The following is an 18,524-nucleotide window of genomic DNA, read 5'->3' as shown; positions in this document are numbered from 1 at the left end:
GAATATTAAGAATTTAAATCTCTAGCCTCAGTGATTTGAGCAGAAAGCCAATTATGGGGCTGAATTAGTTTTCAAATTAAACTGCAATTGAAAGCTTGTGAAATTAAACCTTTAAGGCGCATGGCAGCGTTGGTACATGAATTCCAAGAAAGAGCCGAGCCTGGCAGCCTCCGCTGTCTCCCCCTCTACCTGTTAGCGCGATTCACAAGGAGGTGTCCAGCATCTCCCGCATGAAGGACGAGGCTGCTCCTCACCTGCAGCCAGGGAGGGGGCGCTGTCCTGACTCACTGCTTCGTTGGTGGGGAAATATTCACGTCTGTCTACTGGGGGAGAAAGAGGTGGGAAGAGGCCTCCGGAGAAAGCCCTACAAATACAAAGACGGTTTCCTTCTCGGTCTCAAAGCCCATGGGGCAGGAGAACTCACCTGAGCACCCCCGGTTAGTGCAGATGCCACTGGGTGACCATACCTCGGCAGAGGGCACAGGTGAGGGACTGCTGGCCGCGTCTTTCCTGCGGGGAACCCAGTTTCTGCAGCTTTACAGCCTCTGTGGAATGGAGCCCACAGGGCTCGCACTCGAGCGTGGCCCAGATCCTGCGTCACTGGAGAAGTGAGAGGGTCAGTGGGGACATGGGGGTCCAGGTTCCCACCTTCCCAGACACCAGAGCCAGCCCCGCTCACAGCACAGGAAGGAGGCCAGAGGGACAGGGCAGCTCTAGGTGCAGAGGAGGAACCGAGGCTTCCAGAGGTGAAATGAGGGTGCGGAGCATGAGGCTGGGATGGCTGCCCTAGTGCTGAGCGCCCCCTGGTCTCCAAAGTCACCCAGGGCCACGGAGACTCCCGTGGATGGAAAGAGGCCGCCGTCTCCTCCCAGCCTTGCCAGCGGGGGTTTCCGGACACTGCCTGCCTCAGCTTCAGCTTAGCCCCTGGGCGGGTGGACTGGAGCCCCCGCAATTCACATCCAGAACTTCAGAATGTGACCTTATTCAAAAATAGTTCTATGCAGACATTTTGTCAAGATGAGACCAGCAGGGTGGGCCCTGAATCCAATGACCATTTTCCTTCTAACAAGAGGACAACACAGGCAGGGCCCAGGACGGTGGAGGCAGAGGCTGGAGTGACGTGGCCACAAGCCCAAGAACACCCAAGTTGAACGATGTCACTGCCCCAGGAGCTGGAAGGGCCAGGGCAGGGCTGCTGGCGCTGAGCCATGTGTGCTGGTGCCGCCTCCTGGCCTCTGGAACTGACAGGGCCAGTTCTGTTGCCTCAAGCTGCCCGTCTGCAGTGCTTTGGCGGAGCAGCCCAGAAGATCAATGCAGTCCCCTTTGGGGAGAAGCCTGGGGACCCCCCCTGGTTTCACCCACTTCCCTCCCCATGCAGCCAGAAACCCCATCCATCCACTATCCCCCCACTTGGAGCCTGTGGGGGACTCAGTGCATGACCCCAGAAACGCGAGAAAACGAATTGCTGGGGAGGGCTCTGTGACCCGAGCCATGGGGACCCAAGCCCAAGATCCCAGGGTCCTGATGCGGCCCCTGTGGCTCAGGGACTCCAGACACGAGGGGCCCATGGATCCAGTGAGGTCAGGGGCACGGCGGCTCCCTCTCCAGGACACACTCACTCAACTTCCAGAGCCAAGCCCTTTCACCAGCATGGACGGCACCCATGACAGGACCGAGGGGGAGGTGGCCCCAGCTTCCCAGGCAGACCCTTATGAGACAAACCCGATTATCTCCACCCATAATTCCCTCCTGAATCCGCTGACAAACCAGCCCTGGTGAGTTCGCTGGGACTTCCCAGGGCACGGCCAAGCACAGCAGTTGTCCTGTTGCCCTTGACCCCTGGCCATGGTCCTCTCTGGGGCTGCACGGGGCTGCTCTCCTGCCCTGTCACCCGCCTGGGCCCTGGCTTTCTCTCCAGTCCTCTGTGCAGCAGAGCTTCCAGGGCTCTGTGCCACACCTGGAGGATTTTCTGCCTAATCCACCCCTGAGTGGATTCAAGGCACCCTTGTGACCTTCAATCTGTGTGTGCCCAGACCTCATGCCCCGACCCCTGCCTGGCCTCTCCCTGTGCTCCCACCCCTGCCCCTGCCCCCCAACATCTCTGCCAGGTACCCCTCCCAGACGCCCTGCATCCCTCGCTGCACTCAGCAGAAGGCAGTGAGCTGACTTCCTGGCTAGTTAGTGTAGGTGATGGGCTGACTTCCTGGCTGGTTAGTGTAGGTGATGGACTGACTTCCTGGCTGGTTACTGTAGGTGGTGTGCTGACTTCCTGGCTGGTTAGTGTAGGTGATGTGCTGACTTCCTGGCTGGTTAGTGTAGGTGGTGTGCTGACTTCCTGGCTGGTTAGTGTAGGTGATGGACTGACTTCCTGGCTGGTTAGTGTAGATGATGGACTGACTTCCTGGCTGGTTAGTATAGGTGATGGGCTGACTTCCTGGCTGGTTAGTGTAGGTGATGGACTGACTTCCTGGCTGGTTAGTGTAGGTGATGGACTGACTTCCTGGCTAGTTAGTGTAGGTGATGGGCTGACTTCCTGGCTGGTTAGTGTAGGTGATGGACTGACTTCCTGGCTGGTTGGTGTAGGTGACGTGCTGACTTCCTGGCTGGTTGGTGTAGGTGACGTGCTGACTTCCTGGCTGGTTGGTGTAGGTGACGTGCTGACTTCCTGGCTGGTTGGTGTAGGTGATGTGCTGACTTCCTGGCTGGTTGGTGTAGGTGATGGACTGACTTCCTGGCTGGTTGGTGTAGGTGATGGACTGACTTCCTGGCTGGTTAGTGTAGGTGATGGACTGACTTCCTGGCTGGTTAGTGTAGGTGGAGTGCTGACTTCCTGGCTGGTTAGTGTAGGTGACGTGCTGACTTCCTGGCTGGTTAGTGTAGGTGACAGGCTACTTCCTGGCTGGTTAGTGTAGGTGACGGGCTGACTTCCTGGCTGATTAGTGTAGGTGACGGACTGACTTCCTGGCTAGTTAGTGTAGGTGACGGGCTGACTTCCTGGCTGGTTAGTGTAGGTGGTGTGCTGACTTCCTGGCTGGTTAGTGTAGGTGATGGGCTGACTTCCTGGCTAGTTAGTGTAGGTTATGGGCTGACTTCCTGGCTGGTTAGTGTAGGTGATGGACTGACTTCCTGGCTGGTTAGTGTAGGTGGTGTGCTGACTTCCTGGCTGGTTAGTGTAGGTGATGGGCTGACTTCCTGGCTAGTTAGTGTAGGTTATGGGCTGACTTCCTGGCTGGTTAGTGTAGGTGATGGACTGACTTCCTGGCTGGTTGGTGTAGGTGACGTGCTGACTTCCTGGATGGTTGGTGTAGGTGACGTGCTGACTTCCTGGCTGGTTGGTGTAGGTGATGGACTGACTTCCTGGCTGGTTGGTGTAGGTGATGGACTGACTTCCTGGCTGGTTAGTGTAGGTGATGGACTGACTTCCTGGCTGGTTAGTGTAGGTGGAGTGCTGACTTCCTGGCTGGTTAGTGTAGGTGACGGGCTGACTTCCTGGCTGGTTAGTGTAGGTGACGTGCTGACTTCCTGGCTGGTTAGTGTAGGTGACAGGCTGACTTCCTGGCTGGTTAGTGTAGGTGACGGGCTGACTTCCTGGCTGATTAGTGTAGGTGACGGGCTGACTTCCTGGCTGGTTAGTGTAGGTGACGGGCTGACTTCCTGGCTGGTTAGTGTAGGTGACGGGCTGACTTCCTGGATGGTTAGTGTAGGTGACGGGCTGACTTCCTGGCTGGTTAGTGTAGGTGACGGGCTGACTTCCTGGCTGGTTAGTGTAGGTGACGGGCTGACTTCCTGGCTGATTACTGTAGATAATGGGCTGGCTTCCTGAATAGTTAGTATAGATAATGGTTGGCTTCCTGGACTGGTTAGTGTAGATGATAGCTGGCTTCCTGGCTGGTTAGGGTAGATGATAGCTGGCTTCCTGGCTGGTTTGTGTATGTAATAGGTTAGTTTCCTGGGCTGCTGCTGCAGGTGTGGTCAGAATCCTATTTTTATATTTGGTCTGGTCATTGCTCGTGTTTATACTGAATGTCTTCGTAGTGCCTGGGATCATACGGTACCCTGTCACCGCCAGCATCCTGGCCCTGAGGTCATCGAGGGACAAGTGTTTCCTGCCCGGAGGACCCTCAGTGGGTCTGCTGTGGCCACACCACCCCCTGGCATGGGGTATTTTGTTTATGAGCTTCAGCCTCTGGGGTATACACAACGGAGGTCTCAATGCTTGGCACAGAGTGGATGTTCAGTAAATATGTGTTCCAGGCCCCACTCTGCTCTCAGAAACGATGTCAACTTGGGCAGCCAGTGTTTTCCACACCTGCGATTTGTTCCTTAGGATAAGCTCCTAGCAGTGGATTTGCTGAGCGGGCACATTTTGAAGGGTTTTGTGTATGCACAACCAAACCGCCTCCGAGAAGCTGAGGCCGCCCCCCTCCCCAGAGGCCATGGAAGGTGCCAGCTGCTCTCTGTGCCATCGCGATTAGGTACCATCATTATTTTAAAGTAGCTTTTGCACATTTGACATGTGGAAAATGTCTTCCTTTCATTTCTTTGATCAATAATAAAGTTGGTTTTAAAAAGGAGGAGAAGCAGCAGAAAGCCCATCTGTGTTAAAGAGGTAGGATCCGGCCCCTTTGGCGAGAGCCCCAGCGTTCCAGCCGGTGTGTGGGGTGTGGGACGGTCGGTGACTTCTCTGCATTTTGCCTTTGAATGTTTCCCAGTGAGCGTGTGCTAGTTACCATGAGTGTATTCTATTTCTGCATCCAGAAAAGAATTCTCAAAAGCATATCATTTGGCCTTAAAAAGCAGATTCCTGAACGTAGTAAAAGGTAAAAAAAAGGTAGATGCTTAGATGTAGCATGTTTCTGTAGTTAGCCAGAAAGCCGTGAGCAGTCCTTGTGGCCAGAGAGTGGTATCCTGAGCCACCCCCCAAGGAGGAGCCCTGCCATCGCCCTTTCCCGGGAAGGGGACGATGCAGATGGCTGGGGTGGGTTCTTAAGAGTAGTGTCCATCCTCAGGAAGTATCCAGTGAGGAACCAGCAGGAGAGAGACAGACGGAGCAGGCCAGCATCTCGACTCCCAAACCCACAATGGGCCATAAACCCCGCTGTTGTCAGCCTTAAGGCAAACCAGGCGGGTATCCCTCCGTGCTAAGCAGTGTCCTCCATGCTAAGCGGTGTCCTCCATGCTGGGCGGGTGTCCCCTCCACACTGGCCGGGTGTCCCTCCACTCTGGGCAGGTGTCCTCCTCCCTGGCCGGCCGGGTGCTTTCCTCCTGTGCTGGGGCTGCCTCTCCTCTTGTCACCTGGTTTCCCCACCATGTATTCCAGGCGCACACACACCTGTTTCCAGAACACTCGCTCTGGGCGCATGCACGTTTGACTCTGAGCCTGGGATTTTGAAGCCTCTGCTCTTCCTTCCTGAAACACTGACACCCTGGCTTTACCAGTCCAGGCACTGGGTCAGAAGCAGGGGACCTCCCCTCAAAGAGCTTATGATAGGCCGGGCGCGGCGGCTCATGCCTGTAATCCCAGCACTTTGGGAGGCCAAAGCAGGCGGATCACCTAAGCCCAGGAGTTCAAGACCAGCCTGACCAACATGGAGAAACCCCGTCTCTACTAAAAATACAAAAATCAGTCGGGCATGTTGGTGCATGCCCGTGATCACAGCTACTTGGGAGTCTGAGGCAGGGGAATCAGTTGAACCCAGGAGGTGAAGGCTGCAGTGAACCAAGATTATGCCACTGCACTCCAGCCTGGGCAACAGAGTCAAAAAAAAGAGCAAGAGCTTATGATAAAATTGAGCCCAAGTAAACTGGGGGTTCCTGGGTTTCCATCACATTCTCCTCCTCCCCACAGGCCTCTCCTCCTGTGCCCTGGAGCTGGCCAACTGCTCAAAGTGTGGGATTTGCCTCCTGAGGCAGGAGGCAAGCAGAGGAGGGCACCATGGCATGGGTTTAAAGCCATTACTGTCTTGAGTTAATGAAGAGCTAATGTGATAAAAGCCACTATGAGTTTCTAATGAGCAGCCCTTTCCATGGGGGAGAGGGGGGTGCTCAAACTAAGGCAGCTCACCAGGTGCGATGCACCTGCCAAGGTGAGCTGAGTTTCGATGCTCCGGCCGTCTCAGAATGTCCAGGCTCTTCTCTGTGAGGAAGACATTCTATTTTTGCAAAAACTCCACCAGCTGGAAATGGGGATATTGTTGTTTGCATCAGATGTAAAGGGTGCAATTATTTGTAACCAAAAAGCAGGCAGAGACTTGGACCCCTGATCAATATCTGATTAGTGCTTAGTTAATGAGCATAAACCACAGAATGGATCGGCCCCTCAAGTCAGACACATGGAGTTTCCACGCTGGAGGACTTGGGTCTGGGCCACCAGCTCATCCCTTGGTGGGGGTGCAGGGGGGATTCGTCCACACCAGGACCCTTCCCAGGGCGGGCATCCTGGGGCCATCTGTGTTCCCTGGTACAGGGACGTGGGAATGCTGTAGGTGGGAGGGAATTCAGGCCGAGGGAACACTCGACAGCTGTCGGCCTGAGCAGGACCTCTGAGGAGTCAGAGGGGAGGCAGCCGGGCTGGCTCCTGCCGCAGAGGCCCAGCTTCTAATGGGGCAGGGCCGACGGGTGAGAGGCACAGATAGCCTGGGAGGTGGGGACCCGGACAGTTCCACAGTACTCAGGATCATAGACAATGGGGGGAAGGGCCAGCATCTCAACTCCCAAACCCACAGCGAGCCATAAACCCCGCTGTCGTCAGCCTTAAGGCAAACCAGGCTGGTGTACCTCCATGCTGGGCAGGTGTCCTCTCCACGCTGGCTGGGTGTCCCCCCACACTGGGCAGGTGTCCCCCCGCACTGGGCAGGTGTCCTCTCCACGCTGGCTGGGTGTCCCTCCATGCTAAGCGGTGTCCTCCATGCTGGGCAGGTGTCCCCCCACGCTGGGCGGGTGTCCTCCTCCCTGGCCGGCTGGGTGCTTTCCTCCTGTGCTGGGGGTGCCTCTCCTCTTATCGCCTGGTTCCCCACCGTGTATTCCTGGGGAGAGGGCAGGAGATGGGGAGCTCTGCGCACACGTGGGGAAGCCCTATCCCAGCCAGGCACACCTGGCCCCCACTGAGCCACGCCTCCGGCCGTGGCACCCGCAGCTCACAGGCTGTGGTGGACACACAAAGCCTTTAAATGTGGCAAATGTGGCAAGTGCCTTCAAGGAGCTCAACTTATTGAATGAAGGACTGGCCTTTATTCTGAGACTAAGTCTTTCCTGTGATTTTAGTGGTAAAATATTATTTTCCTTTCATGAAACATTTGAGCTAGATGTGTACTTTAAAGTCTTCCCTTGGTAGAACTAGAAGTTGGCAACCCTATATTGGTTCCCCTGTGTTTTTAAAAACCAGCGTTGTCCCTGAAATCCAATAAAAGAGCGTACAGCAGGGGTCGCCAAACCCAGCTCAGCACCTGCTTCTGTGAATGGTGTGATGGGAACACAGTCATGCCCATGGCTGGACGTGTCCTCTCAGGCTGTTTCTGTGCAGCATTGGGGAGTTGGGACAGAGAATGTGTGACTGCAAAGCCTGACATACGTACTGCCTGGCGCTTTACAGTAAGTGTCTGCTGGGCCCTGGAGGAGAGTGTGGCTGCTTTCAGTCTGGCTCTAGCAGAGCTCACTGGACCCAGCCACGTTCCTCCTCGTGGGACTCAGTTTCCCCATCTGTCAGAAAAGGAGGTGGCCACAGTCAGGGTTCCAAATGTCTGTTTCCAGCCACCGTCTGACTTCCCATTCCACACATCCCACCTGGCCCCTCCTCAATGCCAAGCCCTCTCTCCTCCACGTCCTGGTCCCCAAGCCTCCAAGGGGTCTTGGTGCTCCTCCATACACGAGATCACACAGCAGCGGGCCCCTCCTGCCGAGGGATTGGCGGGGGAGGACCTCCTGCCTGACCTTCGGGAACTAGAGAGTCCTTCAGGACAGATCAGCTGGAAACGCCATCCCACGTTCTGTCCTGAGTGGGGAGAGCTTGGCCCCAGTGGGCAGGGGGTTCACGTGATATCGTGAGGTTATCTGAGCCCCGTAGAGGCGGAGGAGAGGGGCATCTGTGGTGGGAGGTTCTCAGCCATTCTGATAAAGTGATTTCTCAGTGACGCGATGGACCAGGGCAGGCGCTCAAAGGGAGCACGCGGGTCTTTGCCTCACAGCGGATCAGTAATCCTGAGATGCTGATGGGTCCTGGGCTGACTCGCTATCCCTCCACCTCCCCCAGCCCGTAGAGCTGAGGGGAGAAGAGCTCCACGCCCAGATCCTGGACCCCAGCCCTGCTCCACCACTGTCTGATGTGTGATTGGCCCGAGTTCCTGCACACTGGCAACAGACCGCCTGTGAGATTTCTCTGAGACGTGACAAACCCATTCACAAGAGGCCCTCGGGCCAGCTGGGCACAGGGTGGGGGCCCAGGAATGGCGGTGAGGGGCTGGGGCAGGGTGAGGAAGAGACCAAGGCAGTCAGAAGGGCTCCACATCCCCATCCAGCCCAAGAGACCATCATTCTCATAAACCAGGCCGGCCGTGCTGCTTTCAGTGAGTACAACAGACGGCACCTGGTCCCTTCTTCCCTCACTGGTCAGGGCTTTGCTTCTCTCCCTCCACCTTCTCCATGTCCCTACCATCATCCTGCCACCCCCACCATCACAGCTGCAGGGCCCCTTTCTGTGCCAGGCACGTGGATCCTCACAGGTTTCACAGACGAAAACGCTGGGGGCCGCGGGTGGAGGGGAACAGTGAGTGCTTCGGGAAGCTGGAGTAGTTTCTCCCTTTGACTTTCTGAACCAGATGAGCCAAATGCGGTCACCACCAACCCCACGACTTTCCCAGCGCTGCCCTGTCGTAGAGATGGGTGGTTTCAAATAGTGCCTGATGCGCCAACGTTGGCCTCACCTGCTCGGGGATGACTGGCTTGACGAAGGCTGAACATCAGTAATGCTGCCCTGGTCAGACCCACCGTCCACTTTGCAAATGAAATTCTGCAGGCGTTTGTTCGGATGTTTTCATAAGCAGTTTTAAAACCCTCACAAGGCAAAGTTATTTTTGTTTATACAAGTCATATTCCTTAGATGTACCAGTATATTTATCCTTTATATAAACATTATGTATATGTATGTTTATGGGAGCTATGTGCGCGCGTGTGTGTGTGTGTGTGTACCTATGAGAGACAGAGACAGAGACAGAGACAGAGCTCATATCTTTCTGCATTTCTGAGGTGCCCTCTAGAATCATTTTCCTTCCACCTGAAAACAACCTTAGTATTTCCTCTAGTGTGGGTCTCCAGGTGGTAATTTTTTTGTTTTATCATTTATCACATTTAGTGTCTATTTTTCACTTTTATTTTTGAAAGTTTTTTTCACTAAGTAATGAACTCCAGGTTCCTCGTGAGTTCCTCATGTTCCATTGTTTTCCAGCTTCCATCGGTCCTATTGAGAAGTCAGCTTGAAGTCTTCTCATTGCCACATTGAAAGTTTTGTGCTCTTTTAAAAAGGAGGCTGTGTGTGATGTTATCCCTCTCCATGAATGATTTATTTCTGCTGCTAGTAGGGGACACTGACAACCACAGAGAACCTCAGCCTAAGCAGTTAGCTCTGTGCGTGTGTTAGGACTGTTTCTTCCCAGTTCACCCTCGCTCCTAGGGTGCTGCACTTCCAGGTTTCCCTCTTAGGAAAATGCAGAGGAAAGCCAGCACAGAGGCACGGGGCTGTCTCTTTAGAGGGGAGCATGGTTGGGACCAGGCTTGTTGTGCTCTAAAGTAGTGGGGACATCATGATGGGGGCAAGGATCATCAGGGTGGGGTCCCCAGTTCCAGAGGCTGACAGTCAGCAGGCCGTGGCCCCTCCCACCCATTTGCTCACCACATAAATGCATCTATTTTATTGACCTGTAATTCACATGCCGTATTCTTTGACGTGCTCCTGCCTCTGCTTGCTTTTCTGTGTTTTCATGAAACGTGTCTGCTTTGAGAATTTTGCATTCAGTAGAAGCTGAAAGCTGAAGCAAACTCCTAGTCCGACACACCCAAGGTTCCCCTGCATCCCAGCTGGGCTTGTCCTGCCTGGGTGGAAGGCCAGGGTGCGGGTCTTCTCTGCAGGGCTGCAGAGGGAGGGCGAGGTGGAGGAAGGGTGGAAGGGGGATACTCCCTGCCTGCTCTGGGGTCCTGGAAATAAGTAGTAGCTTCGGGCTCCTCGCGGACCCTGCCTCCTGAGCGTGAGGCTGCCCTGCACCCTGGGCTTCTGGCACAGTCTGGCAAATGTCCGGCAGGGCATCTGTGTGCCAGGTCGCAGGGACAGCACGGACCCAGCCCCACCCTTGTGGCTGTAATCCCACAGAGGACACAGACGTTAAGCAGACACACAGCTGTTTCAATGCAGGTGAGACGAGGACGCACAGGGCCCCAGGACTCAGTCCAGAGGGCCAGGAAGGGGTTTTGGGGATGAGGAGGAGTCGGCCAGGTGGAGGAGAGGGAAGAACATTCCAGATGCAGAACAGATTGTGGAAGATCCCAGGGCTGGTGTGGTGAGAGTCCTTCATCTCATGCACACAGGAATGAGCACCTCGGGTCTCTCTAAGGGCCCCCCGCATGACCAGCAGCCCCGTCAGCCAGTGGAGGCACTGTGCGGGCAGAGGCTGCGCCATCCCCAGGGCCCAGCAAGGCGCCAGCAGCCCACCTCTGTGCGTGAACACTACAGGGCCAGGCACTCGACTTTCAGGGTTCTGGGGCATCTCAGGCAGCCACCAGGATGAGCTGAGCACACGTGTGCAGAGCCGGGGCAGGAACACCGGAAGGTAGCGGGCAGAGTCCAGCCCCAGGACTTCCAGGTGGGAGAGCCCGCCGTGCCAGCATCAGGAGACAGCAGTTAGGAGCTCGCAGAGAGGGGCCTCCACCGGGCACAGTGCTAGCTCAGAGTTGGTGCTCATTAGGCAGTGACTAAAGCCCCCACCCACCACTGCTGCCAGCAGAACTTGGTCCTCAGACCTGGGGATGCCCTGAGGCCACAGGGTGGGGTGTGCTGATGCAGTCCCTCCCCAGGGCAGGAAAGGCTGCTCGGCCAAGGGGAAGCCGAATGCCATTCTCAGGAAGTGGGGAACGTACCAGTGTGCACCGTAGACCTCAACCCCAATGTGTCCATGGGGAAACTGAGGCACCAAGCTGAGAGAGCACGTGGGCAGCTCACTGAGCCCCTCTGAAATGCCAGCGGCCCCCAGTCCCACGGCACCCCCAGATGTGCTCCGTCTGACTGAGTCCCATAGGCACAGCCTCCCTGCTAAGCGGTCCCTTCTAGGTTTGTTTTCCACTGTGTCCTCTGCGGTGTTTATTATACAGCTTCTGTGTATCCAGACCTATACCAGGCCCTGCTTCAGTGCCTCTGAGTCCCTCCCTTTAAGCCCAGCCAGGCTGGGTTCTATGTGGGAGTGGAGGCAACTTGGAGGCACTGTCGGGACCTCAGGCCACCCGGCTCCAGGCCTGGTCTGCTGCCCCATGCTCTGGAAGCTTAGAGAAGTTCTTCCTCCTCTGAGGCCTGGTCTTTCCCCAGCTGAAAAAGGAAGAGGTCAGAGCAGATGACCTCAAAGAAACCTCGAGCTCTAGAAGAAATCCTTCCATGATTCTATAAAGTGGGGGCAGAGTCAGCAGGTGCACTGGCACCACCTCTGAGTACACCAAGAGGAAGAGGGTTCCACTACGCCAGACTCACGGAGAGCTCTGCGGTCGAGGGGGCTCTGCCCAGGTGTGTGCGGGGGGCAGCCTGTGGGGCAGGCTGTCCCCATCTGAGCTGCTGTCTCTGTTCCAGGAACCTACGTGATGACGGTCACGGCCAACGATGCTGACGACAGCACCACGGCCAACGGGATGGTGCGGTACCGGATCGTGACCCAGACCCCGCAGAGCCCGTCCCAGAATATGTTCACCATCAACAGCGAGACTGGAGACATCGTCACAGTGGCGGCTGGCCTGGACCGAGAGGTGAGGCAGGGCGGGGTCTGTGTGCAGGCGGGTGAGCTCCTGGTCCCCGCAGGACGCCCACAGGCCCCTCGGGGAGCCTCTCTCGTGGCACAGTCGGGGAATGATCAGAAACCCCCCCAGTGTCACTCTCTTGCCACGGGACAGATTCAGCAAAGGAGGCTCTGGAGCACTCACCACCGGCTGCTATGGGCGAGGCCCTGGGAGATTTCCAGGACAGGCCCTGCTGGTGTGTGTGGCTATGGTTGGAGGCCTCAGAAAAGCAGGGACCACCCGCTGGGGTCTCGGGGTCTAGCCACAGCGGCACTCGGTATCTGGGGTGCTCTGACAGCCCCTCTCAGGACCTGAACACACACGCCTGCCTTGAAACCCACCCCTTCTGGACCTGGCGCCTTCGAGGAGGCCCACCCCACCTAGGCTGCGGCGGCCTGGCTGTGACGAAGGGGGCATGGAAAAGCAGGGCTTTTCACACAGCCGGAAACCATCACAGCCAAATATATGGGCTGCTGGCTGGTGCCGGGTTCCATGCACCCCCACCTCCTGCACTGTCCTGTGGTCCCACGAGGCTTTTGTGACAGAGGCCTCCCTCCCGCTCTTCATCTCCAGTGCACGCCTCACTCAGAGACAGACCCCAGAGGGACGCCCTGGGCGGTGGGTGAGGTCGGGGCCTGCTTCTGCTCTGAAGCCTGCCAAGTGCAGGTGCATCTCCAGCGCTGGGCCGTGTGCCCTGGAAGATTCACCACCAGCTCCTGGGGCTGAAAGCGCCCCCCCAGCAGCCCCTTGAGTCCCCAGGTGCCCAGGACAGGGCATCGCCGGCCTTCCCCATCTCCAGGTCTCGCTGTCTGGTCTCCTGTTTGCACTGTGCCCACAGAGTCAGCGTCATTCCAGACGTAATTTACCCACTAAGGCGTTTGGCTCCCAGGAGCCAGTAGAACCATCTTGCTGGGCTCAGAGCCAGCAGGTCCTGCCCATGGGAGGCCCGTTTCCAGAGGCCATAGTGCCACTTTCTGGCAGCTCCTCGGTCTTGCTGGCCTCGACTCTCCCGCTCCGAGTCAGCGGCTTCTGAGTGCGTCACGGCCCTGGAGCTCTGGGTGCGCGGGGACCCACTGCAAGCTGGGGCTGCCAGCTGGTCACCGGGGCTTGCTGGTGTCGCTTTTAGGGCTGGGGCTGGCAAGGAAGTGGCAGGTTCTTCTTCCTGGTTTGGGGCTGTGGGCCTCCAGTTTCTGCCTCAGCTCCAAAAGCCAGGGCTCACCTGCGGTGCCGTCTTCATCCCCGCCTTTCAGATCAACCAAAGCCAAGCTGCAGCCTGGAAAATGCCACCCGTCCCCGTCCCTGGGAAGAGCACAAAGGGGTTTCCCTGGAAATTCCTAAATCATAAGGAGTGGTGCTCAGGATAGCACACGGGGGCAGAGAGGCCACTCGGGAGGTAACTCTCGGCAGCGTGTGGCTTGCGGGGGAGGCGAGGCGGCCCCGGGGTGGGCAGGGGCTCGGGACTCAGACCTGCGCAGCAGGGGACATTGTCAGCCTCAGCCGTGGTGCCTTTCGTCTGAGAGACGGGAGGGTGATGATGGCCTCGGACTCCAGGGATCGAGATGGAGTCGCGTGGCAGGCAGCGTGAGGGCTGGCACGGATGGCACAGGCGGGGACTTCTGATGCAGGATTTACATAAACGTTCTTCGAGTGATGTTGGCCAGAATGCCCGGGGCTCCGAGTGAGCTGCGGTCAGTCCCAGCACCTTCACCCCAGGACTGCAGGATCTGCTGAGGCCCTGCCGCCCTCCAGTGGCCAGGAACGAGCGCCCGCTGCGCTCGGACAAGGCTCTGCAGAGGAGCTGCGCCTGGCCCTGGTCCTGTCACTCAGCTAGGGAGATGATCCGTGGGCCCATGACGGAGTCAGGAGTGCTGTTAGTGAGGCCCACACAGATGTGGAAGAACCAGATACCGTCCCCTATCTCCTCTGTAGCCTGGGGTCCCCGCCTGCCCTGGGGAGAGAGGGCACCCCCCGTCTGCCCCTCCCACACACACACCTGTGCCCGGCTGGTTTCCACAGGCAGGCGCCTCTCCAGCGTGTTTGCACAGCTTTTGGCAGAGCAGGTGGTCTGAGCGGAGCAGGTGCGTGCAAGCCTCTGCCCACGCACTCCTGCACACGTGATGCTCCAGAGGTACAGATGGGATGGCACGGCTGCCGGCTGTGTCCAAGGAGAGGACAGGACAGCCGAGCAAGGGCAGGCCCGTGGGCGCCAGCACCTCTGGGATGGCCCCTTGCAGGGGCAGGGGCAGGGGCAGGGGTTACCTAGAGCCCACAGGCTGCCCCATCTGCGAGCCGGCAGCTGCTGGTCTGTGACGGGGAAAGCATGGGGCAGAAAGGGCAGTGGCGACGCTCAGGGAGATCTGATGGGGCCTCGCCCTCCGGTCCCCGTGCAGGAGCATGGCTGGCTGCATGCTGGCCCCAGGAAACTGTTCTCTCCCTACTCTGTATTGGCCGCGAAGGAGCAACGGCCAATTGGAGAGGCAGCTGGTTCTATTGAGCAACCGGAGAACCGGGAAGGGGGAGGTGTTCACAGGGTTGGGTGCCTGCAGGGGAGGCATGCAGGGGTGCGGAGGGTTCCAGACGCGCAGACGCTGTCCATGAACACACCTCTTCACACATCTGGTGTACAGCGTGGCAGCAGTCTTCCCTTAGGGCAGGGGTTTTCTTACTATAATGATAAGCTGGGGATCTAAAGGGGACCATAGGCTGCCTGCTCTGGCCTGCACTGATTCCGTGCCGGTCCGTACTCCCTCTGGTTTCCGACGGGGTCGAGGGGCTCCCGGTGGCTTTGGGACCATCTGGTCTCCTTCAGCACAGATGTCTATAGATAAAGGGACTAAAGACAAACAGCTAAAGCTTTCTCACTGCAGGGTAGAGGGCTGAGAGGGCTGGGGGACTTTGTAGTTTGTATTGTAGGAAAGAATATCTAGTATTTTCCAGGCTGAAAATACATATAGGCAACATCCATGGACCCCTCTTCATAGCTGAAAATCTTGCAAGGCCCCGGCAGTCAGTGTGGGTACAGCTCTGACCCTGGGAGGGATCGAGAGTGCCATGGAGCCCACGACACCCTGGGGTTCCCCAGCTGTCCCACGGGAGGGACACCCCTTGGCCTCGCTGGGCCAGGCATTCCTGTGGGCATGTCAAGGCCCATGATAGGGATGGTGCCCAGCCTCCTGGGCTTAGCTCCCCCTACCCCTACAGATCATAGCAGCTCGGCCAAAGGAGGGCCAGCAGCCCCAGCCACCCAGAGACCTCCCCACCCACTGACCAGGCCCCAGTGAGGCCGACCCGGCAGCTGGACGCCCTGCCCAGGCCGGACACCGAGGCGAGGCGGAGCCAGCCTGCTCCCCAAGGCCCACAGCAGACACCCGCCCCCGGCCACCCCCGTCGGCAGCTTCAGCGTGACCTGCAAAATGTTGCAAATAAAATGCTCATTTAAAAGCCATTAGAGGTGTGGTTGACAGACGGAGATTTATGAAGATTGAGGGACATGAGGAGACGCTGGTGTTGCGGGTGCTGGCGTTCTCCGCTGTGTGTGCCTGGGGATGTGAACAGTCTAGCTTCTATCCAACGGGAGGCCCCGTCTCGTGCATCTCAGGCGTGGTGTGCTGGAGAGGGCGGTCCCATGTCTTCCTCCTCCAGGGCTTGTCAGGAACATGGGTGGTGTGGTTATTTTCCCTGATGATCCTTCAGCCGCTAACATTCGATTCTGGGAAGAGCCATTTCTGTCGCCTGTTTCAGTCTCGTGCGTGTGAAACAAGCTGGTTGATGCAGTGAAGCCTGGGACCCCCATGTGGATGGGCATCGCAGGGGGACAGCAGAGCCGTGGTCCAGGGGCTCAGGGGACGGTTGCAGGGCCGGACTTTGGGGCCATGTCCCCTGGAACATCCCTGGGGTGCGCTGTTTGACAACACGTCTTTGGCTGGGAGGACCCCTGGCCTTTCTCGGACCCCCAGGCAGGGGATGGGGTGTAACCCAAAAGAGGCCTGGCCCCAAGCAGACCATGATAGGGTCATCACCAGGAGCCAGCCAGGCACGGGGGCCCCAGAGGGAGGCCTGCGTGGACACAGATGGGCGTGGTCACTCCAGAGAGGACAACAGGCCCTGGCCTGCGTGAGCAGCCGGGAGCTGAGCCGCAGGCCTGGGGCAGCTGGGGCAAGGCTAAGGCCCCATCGTGGCCGTGACGTCCTCATTCCCAGCCACGATCAAAACAAGACCTTCATGGGCAGCATGTGTCCGGCAGCAGGACCCCTCCCACCTTCTGTTCGCCCTGCCCCTTTCAAACTGAGCCCAAGCCTAGAAACATCCAGGTCCCTGAGCTGCTCCTTCCCCAGGTTCGATGCAGCCCCTGGCTGGAAGGCGGCTGTGCATCTTGAATCTGAGACAGACCCAGGCGTGGCCTGCAGCTGGCTGCATTTGGGTACAGAGACAGTGTTGGGTGCCCTCAGGGCTCCTGGTGAGCAGAACCAAAGGTGTTCATGTCATTTCCACGTTATTTTCCTTGTGCAAACGTGTCTCTTTCCCCTTCTAAGGGCACCAGCTCGAGGGCTTCTGTTAGAGAAGCTGCCTCCAGCGTACACAGCAGCCGTGTCCCCAGGCCGCTGCCCGGCCCCAAGTCTTCAGCAGCCCCTCCCAGTGGGGACATTGAGGCAGGCTCCCCTTCCCAGACATGGAGAGGTCATCCCCTTGGGCCAGTCTCTGCAGCAGTTTATGGCATGGTCTCGGGGTCGTGGGTGACCTCTGAATTTGTGACCACTTGGCCAGAGGAGATGCGGGGCCCTGGCATTGGCCACCCCCATCTGCCCACTCAGCCATTCCAGGTCCTGTCTCCCGCCTTGCACACAGCCTCTCCCACTTTTTCGCCTTTGCCTCAGGATAGAAGTCCTGGAAGCTGCCAAAGACTCGGCGGGGTGTGCTGAGGCCGGAGCACCCCGTTCCAGGGCTCTGCTTTCCGCGCAGATCTGTGCTTAGTGTTCAGAGCTGCCCTGCTCGTCGTTCGCCCACCTCCTGGGGAAATCTGAATAATGGTTTATGGTTAACTGCTTTTGCAGCAGAGGAAGCATGGTCTCGGATTTTCAACAGCAAACAATAAAGCAACAACAAGTTTTAAGACAATGGCTCCAGGACCACTGTTGCCAGGCATTAGTAAACCCATGCAGGCAGCCACTCACAGCAGCGTAGACGCCAAGCAAGCACCAGTTCAGCCCCCCGGGGCCCGGCCTTCGCCTGGCAGAGCCACTGCCCTCCTGGGCCCAGGCCTGCTGAGCCCGAGAAGCTGATTTCTGTCTGGCTTGGCCTATCAGAGAAGAGCACACATCGGGACCATTTCTCCACTAGCCCAGCTTGCCTTGCCTCAGCCGGACAGCTGCTCAGCCACTTCTGAAAAGGATACATCAGTAGTTCCTTTTTCTCTTCCTCCCCCTGTAAAAAGCTTCATCTCCCCTGCCCTTGTGCAACAAGCAAAGTCTTCAGCGGAATCACCAGAGGTGCTTCTCAGCACCAGCCTCCATCTGACAGAGTGAGTCATCTTCAGGAAGAAGAAAATCCACAAACATCATTGCCGCCGTGTCTAATTAGGCAGAGCTATGTAAATTGAGTGCTTCTACATGATTAAGATGTCAGGAGAGGCTTCGATAAGACCTGAGCGGTTCAAGTGTCTCTCGTGTACCAGCCGAAGATGCCCCACTTGCTAATCCTATTCATCTGGTGTTGTTTCCTAATTAGAATATTGATGGCCTAATGAGGAGGTAAACCTGCCGCCCGAGCCCCGTTCTGAAGGTGAGAGTGGGCTCTGCAGACGCAGGCGTTGTTCCGCTTGCTGTGCAGTGAAACTAGCACCCTGCCAGCATTGTTCTCAGCGTCCCTTCCAGGCTGCTCCCGAGGACGTTGATTTTGTAAATAGAAACTGGATCCGGCCTCCCGGTCCTATCACAAGAGGACTATCACCTGGTCACCTTCATCAGCTCGCAATTTCTTCCCAAATAAGGTGGGCCAAATTAGTGATCTCCTGGTCTGAAATGATTCTGGGGAAAGCAAAACCCACACCTCCCCGAATGTCTTCAAGACCCTCTGCCCGCCCAGCACTGTCATCGATGGATGGAGAGTGAGAGCATGGTTTTGTTCTACCGCTCGGGATATCGTTCTCACCACCGTCGACCTTAGTTAATGTATTCACATGATTCAGATTCCTGTAGGAAGTGTTCATCAGTGACCAGAATGTCCCCTTTCCCTTTGAGAGCGGCGTGGCTTTCTGAAAGGCGTTTCTCCCAGGCAGCCAGCCTCTCGTAAGCCCCACCTAGAGGCGTCTGCCTGGGGAGGGCAGTAGCCTGGGGGAGGTGGGGTCAGCGCCTCCCACTGGCTGGGGTTTTGAATCGCTGTCATGGAACCCTGTTTTGAAGGCATCAAATATGGCTATGTCGTCTCAGAGAAAAATATTAGCAATTGAGACACATCTGCTGCTGACCCACCTCAGGCCGGATTTGTGCCCCTGAAATCTTCCTGAT

At 57.2% G+C, this 18,524-nt stretch overlaps 1 protein-coding gene across 1 annotated transcript in view; it reads left to right on the top strand.

The window, feature by feature from the left end:
* LOC105470550 (cadherin 4) overlaps positions 1-18,524 on the top strand; it is a 683,954-nt gene that overhangs the window by 607,358 nt on the left and 58,072 nt on the right. Inside the window, exon 7 of the mRNA XM_011722645.2 lies at positions 11,819-11,991. Within this exon, the coding sequence (XP_011720947.2) occupies positions 11,819-11,991 (173 nt within the window). The remainder of the gene's footprint in view (positions 1-11,818; positions 11,992-18,524) is intronic.

The sequence above is a fragment of the Macaca nemestrina genome, chromosome 15 (assembly GCF_043159975.1).
Source record: "Macaca nemestrina isolate mMacNem1 chromosome 15, mMacNem.hap1, whole genome shotgun sequence".
NCBI lineage: Eukaryota > Metazoa > Chordata > Mammalia > Primates > Cercopithecidae > Macaca > Macaca nemestrina.
The sequence above is the reverse complement of the archived record's forward strand: the minus strand, read 5'-3'. Positions and strand labels throughout refer to the sequence as shown.